Source organism: Mustela lutreola, chromosome 14, assembly GCF_030435805.1.
Source record: "Mustela lutreola isolate mMusLut2 chromosome 14, mMusLut2.pri, whole genome shotgun sequence".
Taxonomy (NCBI): domain Eukaryota; kingdom Metazoa; phylum Chordata; class Mammalia; order Carnivora; family Mustelidae; genus Mustela; species Mustela lutreola.
The window spans coordinates 12200845-12221677 of NC_081303.1; the positions used below are offsets into that span (position 1 = coordinate 12200845).

The 20833-nt window shown below is 35.9% G+C and overlaps 1 protein-coding gene across 16 annotated transcripts in view; it reads left to right on the plus strand.

Moving 5' to 3' along the window:
- Nucleotides 1-20833, plus strand: part of CDC42BPA (CDC42 binding protein kinase alpha) — a 336405-nt gene that overhangs the window by 279595 nt on the left and 35977 nt on the right. For 7 of the 16 annotated variants that reach the window (XM_059145519.1, XM_059145527.1, XM_059145520.1 and 4 more), the window contains 2 exons: nucleotides 5116-5220; nucleotides 9020-9103. The exons of 2 other annotated variants lie outside the window; for them this stretch is intronic. In XM_059145519.1, the coding sequence (XP_059001502.1) occupies nucleotides 5116-5220; nucleotides 9020-9103 (189 nt within the window). The remainder of the gene's footprint in view (nucleotides 1-5115; nucleotides 5221-9019; nucleotides 9104-20833) is intronic. 7 more of the 16 variants (XM_059145524.1, XM_059145525.1, XM_059145526.1 and 4 more) reach the window with 1 other exon arrangement.

Sequence of the window (20833 nt, forward strand, 5' to 3'; positions counted from 1 at the left end):
AAGAGTGGTGATGTCTCTGGTGGAGCCGAGGGAAAAATCACTGACTCTTCAGCAGGCACAGAGAAGCATGTCCCAGGTCCTGGGAGGCAGCAGGCTGTAGGACACAGGCAGTTACCATTCCCAATGGTGGCCTTGACTCCAGCAGTGACATACAATTTTGTTATATGCTGCTTTCAGACATGCAGTAGGTAATACTTTTATAAACTTGAAATTCTTACGAATGGCCTACAAGTGAGGTATCACTGTTCAAGGTTCAATGTGTTTTATTTCTAATCTGCTATGAGTTTCCATCTACAGTTTGAATACTTACATTCTTTTTAAGTGTGTTACCCAGTTAGGCATAGCCTGAGAAAGATTCGTTATTAATATTAATGCCTGAATGTAAGTGGTTATGGAAGGGTCCACAGTGTTTTCATTAATAGTGAGAAACATTGAATGTCTCATTTTAGGTTACTCCTTTGGAATTTGGAAGAGAGATTATACATAGCTAACATGTAACTTAACTTTCTTTTGTTTTCTGAGAACATTTGTAAATTTTCCAGAGTAGATTTTCAAGTCGATATATTGAAAATAAGGAGAAATTTTCAGAAAGAGTCACAGTCTATATTATTTGTAATTAGCAAGATTGCACTTGCTAGTTGTAACCTCCAGTGATTTATTTATTCTTTGCTTTAGGGCAATAAAATACTAGATTCTCAGTTTTCCACATGATATGGCATTTCCATAATACTGTTTTTTATCATAAGCTCAATTAACTGAAAAATTATATTAGTCTAAAGTTTGAAGTTATAAAGTGTTTCTGAGTACAAAAAAACTGGACTACTTGCCACTTTGTTTCCAAAATATTTCTAGCTAAAGCTAAAGATAATTGATGATCATTGTATTTTTTCTATTAACTTAGAATTTTATATTTACAAATACAAAACAACACGTTAGATGTCAGCTTTTTTAAAAACTCTGTATCTAATTTGTATCAAATCTTGGTATCTTTTACTTTAAAACCAGGTTTCTTATGAGAATGTTTTGCTTATATTCAAATCTGTAATTATTTTTGGAGTAGAAAAGGCCCAACTCAAGATGAGTTGTTTTAGTTGTTTTTATTATTTATCAGAAAACCATACTGCATAATTTGAGGATTTCACCTAAAAATCCAATCTGATCCTGGGGGAAAGAAACTATTCTATTTCATTGCACTAGTCTAAAAATAAATTTTGTGGATTACTCAATAGGGAAATCCTAAATAGATTCAAGAAACATTATGGACTTTCTACATGACAGCGTTCTGCATTGTGGATAATACTGCTGATACTTTTTTTTTTTTTTTTTTTTTTTTTTTTGCCCAAAGAGTAGGGTGGTTGGTAAAAATGATGTTGGGGTGTAGTAGATGTTTCTAATGTCTGTTCATCAGAATAACTCCTTGAAGTAGGTTTACTTGGAAAATGAATTAGTTAACCAAAAACTAGGGGAAAATCACATTTAGGTAAAGATATAATTCTTATCTTTCTCAGTAGATTGCAGTGGATTGCTTATACTGTTCAGTTAAGTGGTACTCAGTACTCAGTGGGCCAGCCACTGTCTGGCCCAATATTTGTTTCCAAGAACTTCTCCAGATACTGTCAGAAGGTACTGTCCAGTTAATGTTAGCTATGTATTGTTTTTCACTATTTTCTCCTTTTTATCATTTTTTTATGATCATAAATGCAATTACTGAATTGTGATATCTCTGCTATAGATGTAGATCATGTTTGTCAGCTTTTCCTGCTTCATTAATTCAAGTCATTGCTTACGTTTAGTGCTATACAGTTTTCAAAACACAAAGAATTTAACTTCCATGGTTTAAGTATATTATTAATGATTGTATTATAACCATGATAGAAGTTGAGAAGGATGGTGGTAAAAGTTCGGAAGGTAAATATAATTGATGTGCTAATAATAAGATGCTTTGCTGCCATGTTATATCTGAATCATTACCAATCATCAAATTAACCTTAGGCTGTCTGAAAAGTCTGGCTTATAGTTATTAAGTATTCTGAAAATTCAGTAAAATCAATTGCTTTTTAGTGGATAGGATAAGTCCTTAGTTAAAAATATATGAATAAGCATTTGATTATAGATAAAATTTGTAACAGCTTGAAAAAAGCACGCTGATGGTAATTAACACTTCAAAATAGAAAATAAGGAAGTGGTATTATATTTATATTTTTCTTACTCTTCCTGTTAAATCTCTTTTGAGATATCCTTAACACTGGCAGTAATTCAGAAAGGAAATGAAATACATAAATCTATTAATCTACAGGTAGCTTCTAATAGCTGTTAGAAGATGTGAGAAAAAAAAATTTTAGTTTAATATTCAAAACGTTATTGCCATGAGTTTTATTCATCTTTACCAAACTTTGTTCCTTGTATTTCTAAGAAACATACTTTTGAAAAATAAAGTGGTAATTTTAAAACTTTTAAACATTCACGGTTTTTTAAAAAATCAGTATCATTATAAATGGCATAGTTCAACTTTTTAAATATACTCAACACCATCTCAAAATATTACTAAAATATTTTTACTTATTTTTAATTTGTTTTAACAAAAACTACCTGATTTTGTTTAATCTCTGGAATTTATTTTAAGAACTTAGAGTTCCAAAAAGCTGGTATGCTAATTTTCATTATTCTGTTTTATTAGAGTTAGTAATGGAATAGTTTTTAAATCTAAGTGTTTCCTCTTTTGAATAACCAGTTTTACCTCATGCAGCTAAGAAAATCATTTTAAAATTTATGCTCATTTCTGTTTTCTTTTTTATTTATGAGTTAAAAACTTGTTAGGAGCTACAGACTTTTTATAAATGACAATAATTCTAAAGAAGGGCCAAGAGGTATGTATTTAAAGCCTCGAGAGTTCTTTAAGACTCACTAATTTCTGTAACCAAGGATTAAACTTTGATGGTGTATTTTTTCCTTTGTTCAGTATCATACTGTCATCATGTCACAATTTTCACAGGGTTATGAAACATGATGGTGAATGTTTGAAGGACCAGCTATGGGGAGGGAGTGGGTGGTGGGTGGATGTTTAGGGGAGATGGTTTCTGTAGTGTACAGGTCCCAGCAGGGGGCGTGCTGACAAAATGCCTTAAGGCAGCGTGTTCTAATGTCTGCACAGGAAGAGGTAATCAAACCATGTGCTCGCCTCTGGCCCGTGTATATTCACGGGGCTCACAGAGCAGACCTGCTTTCAATTGTCAGCGGGTACTCCTGCCTTTCTCATTTTTGAGGCGTCTTTAAAGTAACTGGACTTGGAGGCAGAAAGCCACAATATTAACTGTCCAGTCTCATTCACAGCATTATCCTTTGCACAGAAACTTATGCTTTTACCTCTTTTGCTCAGGCTACAGGCTACATTGTGTGATATGTCAGAAACTTAAATTTTACTAAAATGACCCCGTTTTTGCATTTAACAAATCCCCAACTTGGACCCTTCCTTAAAACTTGAGGAGCAACTTAACTTGATTATATGAGGTCATTTTAGGTTCTTACTGGTGTAAAATGCATCAGGACTGCTTTGCTTATCAATTCCATTTTAACAACCCCTCCCCCATGGATTCTTATTCAGCTGGCAATTTATGTAATGGTATGGAAACTTAGAAGGAGGAGATTTCTAGAAAATAGGATCTTTCTGCCTAATCTCCAACCCAGATTTCTATTCCACATTAATAATTTAAAAGAAGTACCTTCTCCATGACTGTCCTGCATAACATTGTGAACTAGGCAAAACTTGTCTTAGAGGCTCATCATCTTGCTTTCACTCTCCTGTTCCTGGTCAGAGTTCCCTGTCAGGAAAAGAGATCATGTAACTCATTCTCAATGACTGTTAAGTTGCTTTGAGTACCTTTACTGTGGAGATGCCTCAGGTACCACAAAAAAAAGACTGGATTTGAAGTCAAGGAGTGGGATTCAGGCCTGGTTCTCCCACTTCATAAGCTATATTCGTTTTATGAAATCAGTCACATTGCACACTTCAGAGCTGACATACAGCTAGTATGCTTCAGCTCAAGTGTTCCAGTTTTTAAAATATTCAAATATCTTCCTAGCTGATGGTACATGGCTGCTGCTCCAAGTTCCTTAGATGTCCTCCTGGAGACCTTCTCCCCACTTCTCCTGAGCACAGTAACTAAAGGTTTAAGGCCTTGTTGGGAGCCATGTGAGTCATCACCACCAAATCCTTGCCTTGTGGTTTGCCAGAAAACCTGCCTGTGCCCAGCAGAGGACTCCTGCAGGGTTAGCCAGCCCACTAGCCAGTCCCTACAAGAGTAACCATTATAATAGTAAAGGAAAAGAAAAAAAAAATGTTTTAAGTACCTACTTAAAATCCTTAAGCTGATTGTTCTTATTGAATAGTAACTTACGATCTAAGCGTTGTTCTTGCCATACAATACAGCTGAAACAAATTCCCCAACCTCTTTTTGAAATTGCTTTCATTGCCTTTCATTTCAAAAATGCAATCCTGATAATTTTGAAAATTGCCAAGCTGAATGTATCATCGATCAGTATGCTCCATAAGATCTTTAATGCTAAATTTTAACCCCAAGCATTTTGAGTTTCTAAAAATACTTGGTTAAAAGGATGCAGCTGAATATAAGTGCTGCTATTTCTACTGCTGCAGAATAAAAAGGCAGTGTTGCCCCAGCCAACACAAAACGGACAAATTAGTTTCTTTTACTTTGAAGTAATGCCTGGTAGATGACCAAATTTTCTTCTTATGAAGGACAAAATTATCTCTAACCTGCAGCACATACTCTGTTAAGTACTCGGCACTTAATTCACACATATGGTTACGTTTGTGGAATGCAAGCCAAGAACGTGTAGTAGAGACAGTGCTCGAAGTCAGAGACTGGCAGTGAAGATGGGAGCATTCTGTTAACTGTTATCTTTATCTTTGTTTACATTAAAGCTCATGGTTATGCTTTTGTGTAATGACACATCCCAAAGGTGAATTTCAAACTGAAGTTTGCTTTCTTCTTCTCAAGGAATGTTATCATGATCATGCCTTACAGAAGTTTGCTAAGAGCTGCACATTGTTTGAAAGTGATTTCTTGGGTTTTTGTTTTTCCCAACTTATCTTCCTAGACCGATCCCGTTGAGAACACATATGTACGGAATCCGAACGTCAAGGTTAACATCCAGTCAAGGTCCACATCTCCTTCCACTTCTAGTGAAGCTGAGCCAGTTAAGGTGCCTCATTGGAGCAGTCTTGCTCCCCAACTGTTCACTTGTGTCAGGAAAGAGGGAATTGCAAAAAAACAAGTGAAATCTGACTCTTCTTTTAATCAAATGTATTATATAATAAGTCACAATATATTGAAGATCATTGCATTTGACTGATAATGTAAATAGGACTCTGAAACCAAAGTCGAAAGATGCCCCCTCCAGATTCAACCTAAAATAGACAAATACTTATTTACTTATAAAGGTAGTCTTTATTTTAAGTAGAGGACTATGCAGAACAGAAAGAAGGGTTATCTCACTTTTGGAATTGTCGGATATAAACTTGGTAGGCACCTGGCCGTTTCAGGTGCCATTCTCAGTAAATCTAGTAAGGTCTTCTACACAACTGTTACTTCGTAAGTACAGCTTAAAATGAAAATTGCCACTGCTGGCCACTGAATACTTTATTCTAACTGCTCAGTCAGCAAGAGGCATTCAACTGTATCGTGTCTTTTGATAGTACAAAAACAGTGTTGTTTTGTACCTCCTGTTAGTCACTGGTTTCAAACAGCCAGTCGGCCAGTTTGCTCAACAGAGGTCCTTTCCTCACCAAGTCAGAAGCGTGTGTCATGCCTCAGGGAAGCCCTCCTGCCTCAAGATGCAATTCAGATTCTTCACTCAGCTCACAGTTCTGACACAGCCCCTTTGTTTCCTGAATTATCTCTAGAGCTATGTCTCGTGTTCCAAGAGAAGCAGTTAGTCCACTTTGGAAAGCTGTCTGAAGTGTGATTTGTAGTTAGATTCTGACTTGATTTTTTACAACCCTGTGACAGACTACCTCAGACTAGTTAAGTTGATGAGTCTCTGCTTTTTTTTTAATCATTGTTTTAATATTTCAAGTTTATACATCTTTTAATGCTGAAATATCTCATGCATACAGAGGTTATTAAATACACATGTAACTCACCCACAGATTTAACAGATGTGAACATTTTGCCCTGTCCTTTTCAAATTTGTTTTCAGAGAGAGAATATTTCAGAGTTGGAACCCCCTTTCCTATACCGTTCCCCTCTCTCCTTTCTCAGACATATCTAAAAACCCTGAAACTGATGTGCATCTTCTCCTTGGTTTTACATTTCACTTCATTTATATCCATAAACAATGTATGAAAATGTTTGTTTTACATTTGTTTTACACAAACATAAATCTTCATTTTTTTCATTATGCTTTTGAGCTTTACTCATCTAGATACATGTCCCTTTAGTTGATTCATTATAACTGTTACATAATAGTTCATTGTATGAATATACCACAACCATTTATGTATTCTCCTAGTGTTAGATGTTTAGGTTGTTTTCAATTTTTCTTATTACAATCAGTGCTGAAGTGAACATCCTAGTATCTGCTTTTGCAGATATGCGGTTTGTTTAGCATATACTGGGAAGCTGAATTATTGGGTTGCGTGGTGTATGCATTTTCAACTTTAACTAGATTTTGCCAAATTATTTTCTACAGTGGTTGGACCAATTTTCTCTCCCACCAGCAATATGTGAGAGTTCCCCCATTTTCCCACATCCTCACCAATCCTTGGTACTGTCAGACATTAACTTTAGCCAATTTGATGGGTGTGGAGTGGCACTTTTGTTTTTAATTTGCATTTCCTTGATCTCAAGTATTCAGCATCTTTTTATGTTTATTGAGCACTGGTGGTTTGCCTGTTTATGTCTTTTGTCTGTTGTTCTATTGAATTATTTTTCCTATATTTGTAAGTGTTCTTTATGTAATCTAGATACTAATCCTTAGCTGGCTATATGCACTGCAAATATTTTCTTCTAGTCTGTGCTTATTTTAAAATTTTATTTGGTGTCTTTTGGTCTTGCAACAGTGTTTATTTTGAAGTAGGCTTATATATATATATATATATCAGTCATTTCCTTTATGACTTCTGTTTTTCATATCTTTCTAAAGCAGTTCTTCCCTATGCATATGCAGCATTTATAAATTTTCTTCCATACTTTCTTCTAAAAGTTTAAAATTTTTTATTTTATATGTTTAGGATCTTAAACTGAAATTTATTGTTACATATTATATGAAATGGGGTTCTAAATCTATTTTTCTCATATGAACAACCAACTCTACTATATTTCCCCCGTTGATCTGTAAGACTCTATTTATGTATATGGGTCTGTTTGAGGTTTCTTTATTCTCTTCAGTTCTTTTTGTCTATTCCTGCATCAGAATCACATTGTCTTAATTATTATAACCTTAAAATAATTGACCTAGTATAATCAGCCACTCCCACCCACCTTTTTCTTTTTCTTTCTCTTTTTGACCCTTTAGTTTTATATATGACTTTTAGAATCACTTTGTCAGGTTCCATGTAGGACCTTTGATTGAAATTGAATTGAATTTATAGATTTATCTGAGGAAAATTGACATCTTTGTAAACGGCTCTTTCCACCTATGAACATGGTATACATATCATTTAGATATTTTTATATCTTTCAATAAAGCTTTGTTAATTTCTTTATGAATTTACTTCATATTGCTTGTTACATTTGTTCCTAGGTACCTTAAAGTTTTTGTTGCTACAGGGAATGGAATCTTCTCCAAATATATATTCTTATGGTCTTCATGAACCCTCTTGAGCTTGTGTCCAACAGCCTTACTCCACTCTTTTTTTCCTAAACTTTTCTTGGGCTTTCTTTGTAAATTATAATGTCAGTTTTGTTTCCTATTGATTGTTTTTTGTTAACTTTTGTGTAGTTTTGCAGTGTTCTTCTTTTGTCTCTCATGTTTACCTTTTTAAACATTAATTTATAAATTGGATTCAAAACTTTTTCAAGCTATTTAAAGGTAAATTTAAATTAGAACTAAACTCACAAGCAGAAAACTCTGAGAAGCTCAATTCATTTCCATTTTAAGGTTATAGGGCATAGAAAATACTCTGTTTATGTAGTAACAAAGGCAAAGAGAGATCATCTATTTTTCTCTTGATATTTTAGACTATTCTATAACTTTATTCAAAGCTAGCTTTTTCCTCCTGTTTGCTTGCTTATTAGCATCCGAAAATGAAGTAATTCTTTGTGCCTTTTTTTAATACTTTGCTAATTAAGTTATGTTTCTTTTCCAGTAAAATCAGTGTTTCCTTTCATTGAAAGAAATATCTTACATTAATATCATCTAAAGATATGTCTTTTAACTTTTAAATTTGCATATTAAGCCCTGAATTCCAATAATACTAAATTGTTTAACTCCATTCTTTGGAAATTGATTTCTGCACAAAATCCCACTAATCAATCTCCCTCTCTCTTTTCTCTCTTTCTTTCTACATACACACATAAACACACACAAATCTACTGAATTTTGTTCTATACATGTAACATGCATTCTGTATATAGAAGTTAGGAGTTAAAAGAATCTTTAAATATTTTGATTATAAATCCTGCTTTAAAAAAAATACTTTTAAGAATGTGGCATTTTCAGATGAACTTGAAAATTAATATCCTCATTTTTATTTGGGCTATATGCTGTGTTTTGTTTTCTTCTGTGGATTCTCTTTTCTGAATCATTTCTTTTTAAATTTCCAGACAATTTTTTTTTTTTTTTTTTTTTTTTTTTTTGCTACTTGAACAACTATTTCATTTGTAGACATTTCAGGCTGAAATTTAAATTATCAACACTATGAGAAATTTAGCTTCATTGAGATATTTTTTGCCTTATCGATGTCTTGCTTGGCTTTATTTACTTTGACTTATTTTTAGTTATGTTTGAAATAGATGGAGTGTTTCATGACATTTATTTCCTTTTTTGCTTCTGGATTCAGACTGTAGACAGTACTCCTCCTCCAGTTCACACACCAACCTTAAGGAAAAAGGCATGTCCTGGTTCAACTGGCTTTCCAGCTAAGGTACTCAATCTTAGATATAAGCATGATGTGTTCTGAAAAAACAAAAAAACACGAATAGTGGTTTTCTTCTGCTGGTTATATTTGCTGTGGATTTTACTATTGGTTTCCTCAAAATTGCAAACATAAAAGTAAATCTTATATGACCAGAAATAACCCTGCTAAGAAAGGTAGGAAGAGTGATGTAAAGTTTGTTCTGTTTTTCTTCCATCTTTTGTCTATTTTTAATAATAATTTTAATCTACAAATTATAAAAATTGAAAATGGAGGGGCTTTATTGAAGTGCATAGTTTGGTTTGGTCAGTTTTATTTATTAATGGAAAAGCCTGACAAGTTGGAAGTTTTCTGCCTTTTCTTTTTTTTATGATTTCTGAGCTTTTGAAAGATTACTGTTTTTAATGTATATTCTCCTTTTGCTTTATGCTCTTAAGGTTTTTTCAGATCAGTTTTGGACACTAACAAATTGAAGGAGAAATAAAATCACCAGATAAACCAATTTTTTCAAAATTCCAAACAATTTTTCATTACTAATTGTTCCCATTTTAAATATAAAACACAGAATACATAGTAGTGAAAGAAGGTGCAACTTGAATAGACCATAAGCACAGCATTAGCATGCACTCAAATGCATGTTGGATTCAGGAGAAAGACTACAGACCTGCAAAGTTCAAAAGAATGCTAGGTTTTTGTTTTGCTAGTTCTTTGGGGTTATACTCTTATTTTTATATCTACATGAAAATAGCCTTAACATCATTCTTGAAGTATTTATATAAATATTTATGGGATTAAACGTTTTAAAAGACCTCTAAATTATCAATTAAAAAATAATATAAAGAGCAGCATCATAATTGTATCTACAGTTTACTGAATAGGACTATGCCTCAGACATTATCTATCTACTATATTATTATTTCTCTCACTATTATTTCTGTCTGTGTCTAAAAGTTTCTAATTCAATTCTTACTACAGTGTTTGAAGGTATCTAATATGTCTCCATAAAGCAGAAAACTAAGGCTTAGAGAAGTTAACTTTCCAAATGTCACACAAATAGTAAGCTAAAGGGTCAATATTTGCATGGAGATCTGCACATTTCTAAGTATTTCTTTTAAACAATATCTACTATTAATGTTAGATATGCAGTTAACAAACACATAGTTATACCATAATTTGAGAAGGTTTGGGGTTCTAGAAGACACAGATTGGTATTACTTATCTGGCATAGTTAGTTCATGTAGGTAGTACAATAAATGGAAATTTCCAATGAATAGAAATTATTGCTTCTATACTTGCTGTCTTTTTTGTGGTCTCCTTGTTTCCATCTTCCTAAATTCAGTGTTTTGAAGTCTGCTATTGTAAGGAGTAGTGCTTAGAGGATGCATTGTAAAGAAGTTGAGGCCACTCAGAAGAATCTAAGATTGAAGTTGACAAACTACTGAGAAAGAGAAACATTTAGTGAAAAATTCAGGTGAATTATTTTTTCATTCTATTCAACATAACTATCACTGAAGTATTGATTATGGTAGAACATGAAGATTTAGTTGCTTATTTCAAGCTCCTGCAGTGAAATTCTAGAAACTGGAAAACAAATGTTCTCCCTTCCCAGAACAGAAAGCCTGGATAAACTGCAGAGTGAGAGGTTGGTGCATCTGAAAAGCTAATAAAAGTTACAGAAGTATAACTGGCATAGAAGAAAAACAAGCTGAATAATCTATCTAGGCTACACAGAGCAAAATTCTGAGGCCAGAATATGAATTTAAAATAGGCACAATAAGTATCTGAATGAAACTTTTTTTTTTAAAGGAAGTATATTGGTCACATGGAGTTGCATAAGGCATCTAGGAAGAAAAATAATTTGCAAGTGCTCATGTGAAAATATAACTGCTGGAATAAAGAACTCAGCAGATGGCTTTAACAGCATGAGCAAACTAGATGTAGGAGAAGAACAAGTTATTGGGGTGGAAGATGACGTGGATGATACAACACATGACAGAAATAGTTTCAGTATCTCTGTAGTAGGACTTGGAAGGGCAGAGAAAAAAATAGAAGCACTAGAAGAAATAATCCCTTAACATTTCCCAGTAATTAAAGATGAAAAACCTCATTGAAATACATCATTATGTGCTAAAGAGAATAATTTTTTAAAATTTACACTTAGACACGTTATAGTAAAATTTAAGGATATCCTAGATTAAGAGAAAATCCTAAAAACTTTCAAAGACAAAGTTATCTGTAAAGAAAAATTAAATTGGTAAATTTAGTGTTCTCAACAACTCTAAAGGCAAGAAAACAATTAAGATTAATGTTCAAAGTGTTGAAGAAAAAGAACTTTGAACCTTAAAATTTTAACTCAGTTGTAATATCACTTAATTGTGAGAGTAAGTTAGAAATATTTTCATGTATACAAGAACTTAGTAAATTTATTATTTTAAAAACTTATCTGAAAATACTCTTTTATACATTAAGAACATACTATCAGGAAGGGAAATTAAGATAATAGCCCCATTTACAGTTGCATCAAAAAGAATAAAACACCTAGGAATAAATTTAATCAAGGAGATAAAAGATCTGTTCACTGAAAACTGTAAGACATTGATGAAAGAAACTAAAGAAATGTATTATATGTTCACAGATTGGAAGAATTGATATTGTTAAAATGTCTATACTACATGAAGCGATCTATAGATTCAGTGCAGTCCCTTTCAAAATTCCAGCAGCATTCTTCACAGAAATAGAAAAAACAATGCTAAAAATTTGTGTGGAACCACAAAAATCCCCTCAAATAGGCAAAGCAGTCTTCAGAAAGAAAAATTTGGAGGCATCACATTTCCTGATTTCAAACTGTATTACAGAGCTGTAGTAACCAAAACAGTCTGGTACTGGCAAAAAAACAAACCTATAGATCACTAGAACAGAAAAGAGAAGCCAGAAATAAATATGATGTATCTGTTCAGTAAACACATATGATCAATTAATTTATGACAAAGGCATCAAAAATATACAATAGGGAAAGTATAGTCCCTTCAATAAATGGCACTGGGAAAACTGGGTATCCACATTCAAAAGAATGAAACTGGACCACTGTCTCACACCATACACAAAAATCAACTCAAAACAGATTGAAGACTTGAACTTAAGATAGGAAACCATAAAACTCCTAGAAGTAAATGGTGGGTAATCTTGACATTGGTCTTAGGAATGACTTTTTGGATTTGATATCAAAAGCAAAGACAATGAAACAAAAGCAAAGATGAATAAGTGGAATTACGTCAAAGTAAAAAATTTCTGCACAGCAAAGAAAACCATTAACAAGTTGAAAAGGCAACCTATGGAATGAGAGAAAATATCTGTGAGTCATGTCTGGTAAGGCATTAATATCCAAAATACAGAAGAACTGATACAACTCAATAGCCCCAAAACAAGACAAAAAAACAGCCACATCATCCAATTCAAAGATGGGCAGAGGATCAGAATAGACATTTTTCCAAAGAAGACATACCAAAAAATGGCCAAAGATACATAAAATGGCGCTCACCATCACTAATCATCAGGGAAAGGCAAATCAAAACCACAATGAGATCCCACCTCACACCTGTTAGAATGGCTGCCATCCAAAAGGCAAAGAGATAACCAAGTGTTGGCGAGGATATGGAGAAAAGGGAACTCTACTGCCCTGTGGGTGGGAGTATAAATTGGTGCAGCCACTGTGGAAAACAGTATGGAGGTTCCTCACACAACTAAAAATAGAACTACTATATGATCCAACAACTCCACTTCTGGGTGTATACCTTAAGGAAACAGAATTACTATCTCAGAGATTATATGTGCCCCCGTGTCCAGTGCAGCATTATTTACATTAGTCAAGATGCAGAATAACTTGTATCCACTGACCGAGAATGGTTGAAGAAAATGTGATGCGCGTGCGCGCGCACACACACACACACACACACACACACAACGGACTATCATATGGCCATAAGAAAGAGGAAAATCTTGCAAATTGTGATGACACGGATCGACTTTGAGGGCATTATGTTAAATAAGAGAAAGACAAATACTATAATGACCTCACTTATATATACAATCTTAAAAATTCAAACTTGTAGAAATGGAGTATTGGTTGCTAGAGGGTGGGGTTGGAAGATGAAGGAAAAGGTACACACTTACAGTTACAAGATAAGTTCTGTGGACAAATGGAATACATGGTGACTATAGTTAACAACACCATATTGTATATTTGAGACTTGAAACTTGCTAAGAGAGTAGATCTTAAACATTCTCCTCACAAGAAAAAAAAATCACAACTATCTGAGGTGATGGATGTTAACTTGGTAATCATTTTGCAATATATGCATGTATCAAGCCATGATGGGGTATACCTTAAACTAATATATTTTATGTCAGTTATATCTCAGTAAAACTGGGGGGGGGTAAATATTCTTGGAGGAAATTCTCCATCAAAAGGAGATATAAAGGGTGCCTGGGTGGCTCGGTTGGTTAAGCGACTGCCTTTGGCTCAGGTCGTGATCCTGGAGTCCCCGGATCGAGTCCCGCATCGGGCTCCCAGCTCCATGAGGAGTTTGCTTCTCCCTCTGATCTTCTCCCCTCCCGTGCTCTCTTTCACTGTCTCTATCTCAAATAAATAAATAGCATCTTTAAAAAAAAAGGAGATAGAAAGCTATGAGACCACTGTGAGAGACTTGGGAAGTAAGGTGATTATCTCACAGCACTGTGCTATGGTCTGTAAAAACAAGCACCCTCACTCTACAAAAGTTGAAGAGAAAGGAAATACATAATCAAAGCTGTCCAGAATTAATGTAAATACAAACACAGAGGAGGCTAAATGTAAGGATCAGATGAGGTGAGCTTAAGCATTTTCTCGTCTGGGGAGAAGCTACAGAGACAGCATAGCACAGTAGGTTATTGTGGTGGGTTCCTAGCAGGGCCTTCTAAGTTACTGTCACAAATTAGCTGTGTGAACTTGAGGAAGTTACTCTTCCTTGCTTCCATTTCCTCATCAGGAATGAGTACAATCATAGTATTCATTTCACTGGAATCTTTGGTGTATTAAAGAACCTTAATATTTATAAACACCTTAGAGCAGTACCTGACATAGTAGTAGCATATAAATGTTTAAACAAACATTGGTAACTTGATAAGGAAAGTAAGCACAAGTCTGAATCTTAAGTTGAAAGGAATAAATAGAAAACTAGCATGTAAACTGTCATATTTGTAAGGAAATGCTATTCGTTGAATGAAGGCAGGAAAGAGAAAAGAAAGGAAAACATGGTGACCTGGTGCTCTTAGCTGCAATAAATTGCCTCAAATCCTAATGGCTTAGAAAATTTTTATTATGCTCAGTTTCATGGGTATAAATTTGAGAAGGGCTCCAGTGGGGAACTCTGGCAGAGGGTCTGCTGTGTGGATGTGGTCCTCTGGGAGCCGAGGCTGCAAATGTATGGAGGTTCAGCTGTGCGTGCAGGATGGCTTGCTCCCATGACAGGCAGCTGATGCTCAGGGTCTGTCCATATGACAGCCGCAATCTTCCTAAGTGGCGGCTGGCTCCCCAGAGGGAGCCTACTGTGAGAGCCAGTGAGAAGTTGCATGGCTGAAAGCAAAGGTGGATGGAAGGGAAGAAAATAAAGGAAAGCAGAGATCACAGTTACGTACTGTAATATGGAATTTAAGGTGTAAAACACCAAATGGCACGAAAGAGGACGTTGTCTGCTAATAAAGGGAATAATAAAGAATGATCATGAATGTGGATGGTCCTCACAAAGGAGCCCTAACCTATACACAACAAGAACTGAGAACTTGGGAGAGTAGGTTAGAGGCAGATTGGATATTTTAATTCACATTCTCAGACAATATAATAGAGAAAATGCAGGACAGAGGACAGAGGGTTAATATCTGTATGCATCAAGAGCTTTTATAAACAAGGGTATTAACATGTGATAGTTAAATGGCCAAAAGCCAGGCATAGGCCAATGAAAACTTAAAATGACTGAGAGTGAAAAGCTGGTCAGACTTACGAGAAGTTGGAGAAAAGCAGAATAAAGTAATAATGAGCTACCTCTTTACATTTGTGGTATACATACCCTTGTTATCACCAGGATACTGTGACCCATTATAGGATGGAAATGTGAAGCAGTACCATTTTTTTAAATACAATTTTAGAACATATTAATGACAAATATTTGACAGTGAGTCTCTAGAACCCAGTGAGTGGAGGGTAGAGGATTCTGGGAACTTGGTCTCTGTGGCAGCATGGTTTTTGAATCTCACTGAATCTCCATAAAAACGGACCAACTGGGGAAGTATTGGAACTTAAAAAAAACAAAAATGTACAGATGAGACCTGAACAGTAAATGAGAAGATTTTCCCACAAACTTCAAAATACAAACTGATAGGAAAAAAAAAAAGTCATCTGTAAGACCCCCCATCACCACCCCTCACCATGGTATTAAACACTCTGCTAAAGAAAGTGGGATTCATGAAAATCCAGAGCCAGAAAATCGCCAAAACACAAGTATGCACTGCTGGGCATCTCGAGAACAGATGAAACGGAGAGGATTTTGCAAACACCATCCTACAGGCGAGGACAAGGGAGGCAAGATGGTGGGAAGATGCGACAGTGCTGCAGTTGTCAGTCCTCAAAACTGGATAATCAGAACACCCTTCCAGATCACAGCCCCAGACTAAGAAGGGTCAGTGGGGAATGGGTTCACAATTGAGCGAGACAGGAAAGGAAAGAGAAAGTTAGGGTGATTAAGAAGAGGGGAGGAAGATCTCAGAAACCATGAGATGGTTTTGAAAAATCATTATATGCAAAGGCATGGAGCTGGAAAAATTACTCTGGCCCATCCCTCCCTTGCAGAAGTATAGGAAAAGTCATTTCACTTAAAAAGGAGGAAACCAGTCACAGTCAAATCTCACACCTACAAAAAGAGAACAGTATATCTTAAAAAATGAAAGTGTGCCAGAAACACATGTCTACAAAAGCAAGAAAAACTACAATCAATATTTCAGAAGAAATTAAGGAAATGATAGAAGCTGTGAAACAACAAAAATTAGAAATAGCAAACCTTAGAAATAGGAGTGTTGGAGAAAGCAAGGTTTGAAGAAAGGTGACAAAAATCCAGGGAAAGAATTAGAAATTAAGATGAAATATGACTGCAAGCATACAGATTGACCTATAAGAATTTGGAAGTAAATAAACTCAACAGATCACTTATGGAAATAATAGAAAGATTTTTAAAATTTTTTTAGATCAAGAAATGAGAAAGGGCACCTGGATAGCTCAGTCAGTTAAGTGTCCAGTTCTTGATTTTGGCTCAGGACATCATCTGGGTGGGGACTGTAGAATCAAGTCCTGTGTGGGGCTCCTGCTCCGCAGGGAATCAGCTCACGGATTCTCTCTCTCCCTCTACCTCTGCTTCTCCTCCCACTTGCACCCACACTCTCTCTTCCCCCCTCCAAATGAATAAATAAATCTTTTTTAAAAGAAAAAAAAATGAGGGAAGAGGTTTAAAAAAAAAAAAGGATTTAAGAAAATTGATGGACAGGGAAGAACAACAAAGAAGGGCCAGTGTTTATATAATAGGAGTCTCTGATAGAGACCATGAAAGCAGCAGAAAATACTAAAATCTGTGTTCAAGAAAATTTTCTAAAATAAAGCAGACTTGAAACTCATAACACAGAGGCACCCAGCATAGCCAAGAAAATCAACTCAGACAAAAGAAAACATATTCCAGTAAGCTCTTGGCCTATAAAAAAAAAAAAAAGGATATTGGACAAAAGTGTAATAAGTCACTCAAGGGGGAAGAAAATAATGAAATTTTCATCAGACTTTTCAGTAGCAAGACTATGCCAGAAAACAACTCGGTAACTTTTTAAATGCCCTAGAAAAGTGTGAGTCCGAGGGTGTTTCTCCCTTTCTGACTTCTTGACAACTTTATTGAGATATAATTGATATTCAAAAAAATGCACATAGTTTAAACAATTTGATGAGTTTGAGATGTCAAAGATCTTTAAGAATTTTAGGATTTTTAAGGAAATAAAGCATCCTTCCAAAATAAAAGCCATAGAGAAGTATTAAGAATGCACAAAAAGTCAAGAATTATTGTCCCCACAAGCCCTTCCTGAGGGGTACATAGAGGACAGGCTTCAGATCGAGCAGAATAATAAGGCACCCGACACCTCGAGGAGCAGGAGTGAAAAAGGGAGTCTAGAATGAGTTGGGGAATTGGTTCAAAGTCCATATAAAACACTGTTTTTGTAGCTCTCGGAACCAGACAGCTTACCCCCAACTCAGCAGTATGTTCATTTTGTGGAACAACTGAACCACAGACCACAGATTGAAGGACACCAGGTGCAGAGGTTGGTGAGAGAGGGGAGGTGTTGAACTAGGAGTAGGGAGATCTTACAGACGTCCGAAAGCTGAAGGTGAGGCTCCAAACCCCTTTCTTCTGCTTAGCTCCCAGAATGTTGGCTGTTGGCTTTATCATCTCCCTCTTTACCTCCCATCCTGGGAAGATTTCAGTGGAGTTTTTGAAGAAATTGAATGACCCAGAAAAGACTTAGGGATAATGGCAGCTGAGAACCTAGTGAGATGGGTGAGTGTGCATTGATGGCGTGTGCAAGCGCGTGCACCCATGCACACGCACAATATAAATAAACCTTCCAGTCAGCTTTTTTACTGACTTACACATAAATGTAAGCAAATTCCCAACGATCAGAAGACATTTCAGGAAATCCTCCAGCAAAAGGAAGAGATACAAACAAAAATATGTCACATTCAAATGACTAGGGATCAAAATGACATTATACTTAATAGCAAAATGGAAAGGACAATTGGAAGGTAAAGTGATTGCGAGACAGATTTTTGATTCCCTGTCAAATGTTTAATCAGTTTAGGGGGAAATAATAGCATTTTCAGAAATTGGAGATCTTCTAAAAGTGTTATCACCTATGCTCTGCTTTCTAAGTAAACTACTAAGAAATGAGTTCCACCAAAACACAGGAGGAGATGGAGAAATAGGCATAGAGTCCATTGGAGAGAGAATCACATACAGATCTGTTGACAGACTGAAGCCTGCAGCTGAGTCGGGAATAGGGAAGCCGAGGGCTCCAGGACAGTGTCTTCAGATTAGATAAACACTGGATGGAGGAGTCTTGAAGGCTTCTTTCCTCACTGTTTGACCACGTGGTAAATAGATTCAAGGAGATTTTGCCATTCTTTTAGAGAATCTAGGGCTAATTAATGAAAGAGACCTAGAAAATTAAGTTTAAAAGAGGGACGGCATCATTGGTTTCAGAAATATCAAAAGATTATGCAAGAAAGATGGAACCATAATGTACTTCTCGACTCACTGAATTCTAATTCCAAGTTCCTAATAACTTGAATGCTAAGTGCAAAGTTTAACCCAAGACTGTGCTTTGAAAATATTGAGGACATGAAGGGAGTGGCTGATTTAACAGTGCTCAGTCCTCCTCTTCCATAATAGGAAGTCAATATAATACCTCAAATCAAAAAAAAGCAGGATGGGCTTACCTCCCTCACCCACCTCACCTCTACCCCTCAGATACAGAAGGAGGCAAACAGCTGCAAAAGTTAAAAGAAATTGCCTCTACGAAAGAGGACTTGGAGCAGAGGGGTGCTTCAGTTTTTATTATAAGCATTGTGATACTGTTTTACTGTGTAAACCGTGTATGGGTATTAGTATGATTCGAAAAACTAAAAACGTACATAGGGAAATTCTTTGTGGTTAGGCAATGAATGTAAGATCTCAGATCATGGGGCACCTAGGTGGCTGAGTGAGTTAAAGCCTCTGCCTTTGGCTCATGGTCATGGTCTCAGGGTCCTGGGATCAAGCCCCGCATCAGGCTCTCTGCTCAGCAGGGAGCCTGCTTCCCTTCCTCTCTCTGCCTGCCTCTCTGCCTACTTGTGATATCTCTCTCTGTCAAATAAATAAATATTTAAAAAAAAATCTCAGATCATGAGCATAAGGTGAAAATATTGGTGGTTGCTATTACATCACAATTAAAGATGCTTGTGCAGCAAAAGCTTTGTTAATGGGGGCTAACAGGCGGTGACTCCTGGTGAAAGATATTTGCAATATTTAACACCAACAAGGGATTAATTTCTAGAATATGTAAGAAACTCCTACACCTCTATATGGAAAAATCAGAAATGCAGTTGAAAAACTGGCAGATGATATGAATAAATAATTCCCAAAAAAGGAAATCTAATGGTTAATAAGCATATGAAGAAATGTCCAACTTCATTAGTAAAAAGTGAATAATTTAAAAATTATCACTTTATACTCACCAGATTGTCAAAAACTAAGTAAAGTAACATCAAAGACATGAAGAAGCAGGCAGCTTCACACACAGGTGTAAATCCTGTTAGACTGGGTGTCAGATCTTGTGGGGAAGGGTGGGGAGTGAATCATCAGGGAGGGGTGGAAAAAGCAATAAGGCAAAATAAAATCAGAACGGGACCTCTACCAAGCTCTGTGATGACATTTCGCGCACTAAAGGTTAACTCGGTTTTGTGCACCCAAGGCTCCTCCTCCCAAAATGAAATTTACTTCATGTTTTTTAAAAGATGAAGGAGTGAGTCTATAATTACAACAAAATAATTAGAAGTGCTTAAAAAGGGGAAAACCTTTTTAAAATTTTATTTTTATCCTTTTTTTATTTAAATTCAATCAGCAAACATATAATACATCATTAGTTGCAAATGTAGATTTCAGTAATTCATCAGTTGTGTATAACACCCAGTGCTTGTCACATCACGGGCCTTCATGGGGTTTGTATGAGGTAAACACTTGTCATTTATCAGTGATAAAATTCTCATGATCAACAGTGAGGGTTAAGCTTTTACCAGGGATCATAATTGGTTCTACTGTGTTGTCCCAGCTTCTGTCAAAGACCTTTTACCTTCTCCAGTGATAGCTTGAAGTACACAACACAGACAAAATTGGAATAGAAGGAATAGAAGAGAGCCCTTCTTTCTGTCCACCTTTTTTTTTTTTTAAGATTTTATTTATTTGACAGAGAGCGATCACAAGTAGGCAAAGAGTCAGGCAGAGAGAGACGGAGAAGCAGGCTCTCTGCTCAGCGGGGATGCTGAGGCAGATGTGGGGCTCAATCCCAGGACCCTTAGATCATGACCTGAGCTGAAGGCAGTGGCTTAATCCACTGAGCCACCCAGGTGGCCCCTGTCCACCTTTTAAAAAAAAAAAAAAAAGATTTTATTTATTTATCTGACAGTGAGTGAGAGAGGGCATGAGTGCTAGTCAGGGAGGAGTACAGGGAGAGGCAGAAGCAGACTCCCCACCAAGCAGGGAGCCCAGTGTGGGACTTAGTCCCAGGACTCCAGGATCACAAACTGAACTGAAGGCAGACGCTTAACCGACTGAGCCACCCGGCACTCTTCTGTCCATCTTTTTGAATATCGAGTTTATAGTTAATTCTCAGTTTACTCCAAATGATCACATAATCTAAAAACTCTAACCTGGGTCCATGCTTTAGGTTTAATGCCCCCTTCCCTAGATTTTTTTCCTTCTTTTTCTCCTCTTCAAACTACCCTTTGGATAAGTATTAGAGTTTAAATACTGACCAGGAGGCAGAAGGGGGTCTTAGAAAGATCGAAAGGCAAGTAATCTGGACCCTAGGAGTGGATCCGTGTATCTCTCTGTTACTGCTCCTCTCTACTCCACCAAAACCAAA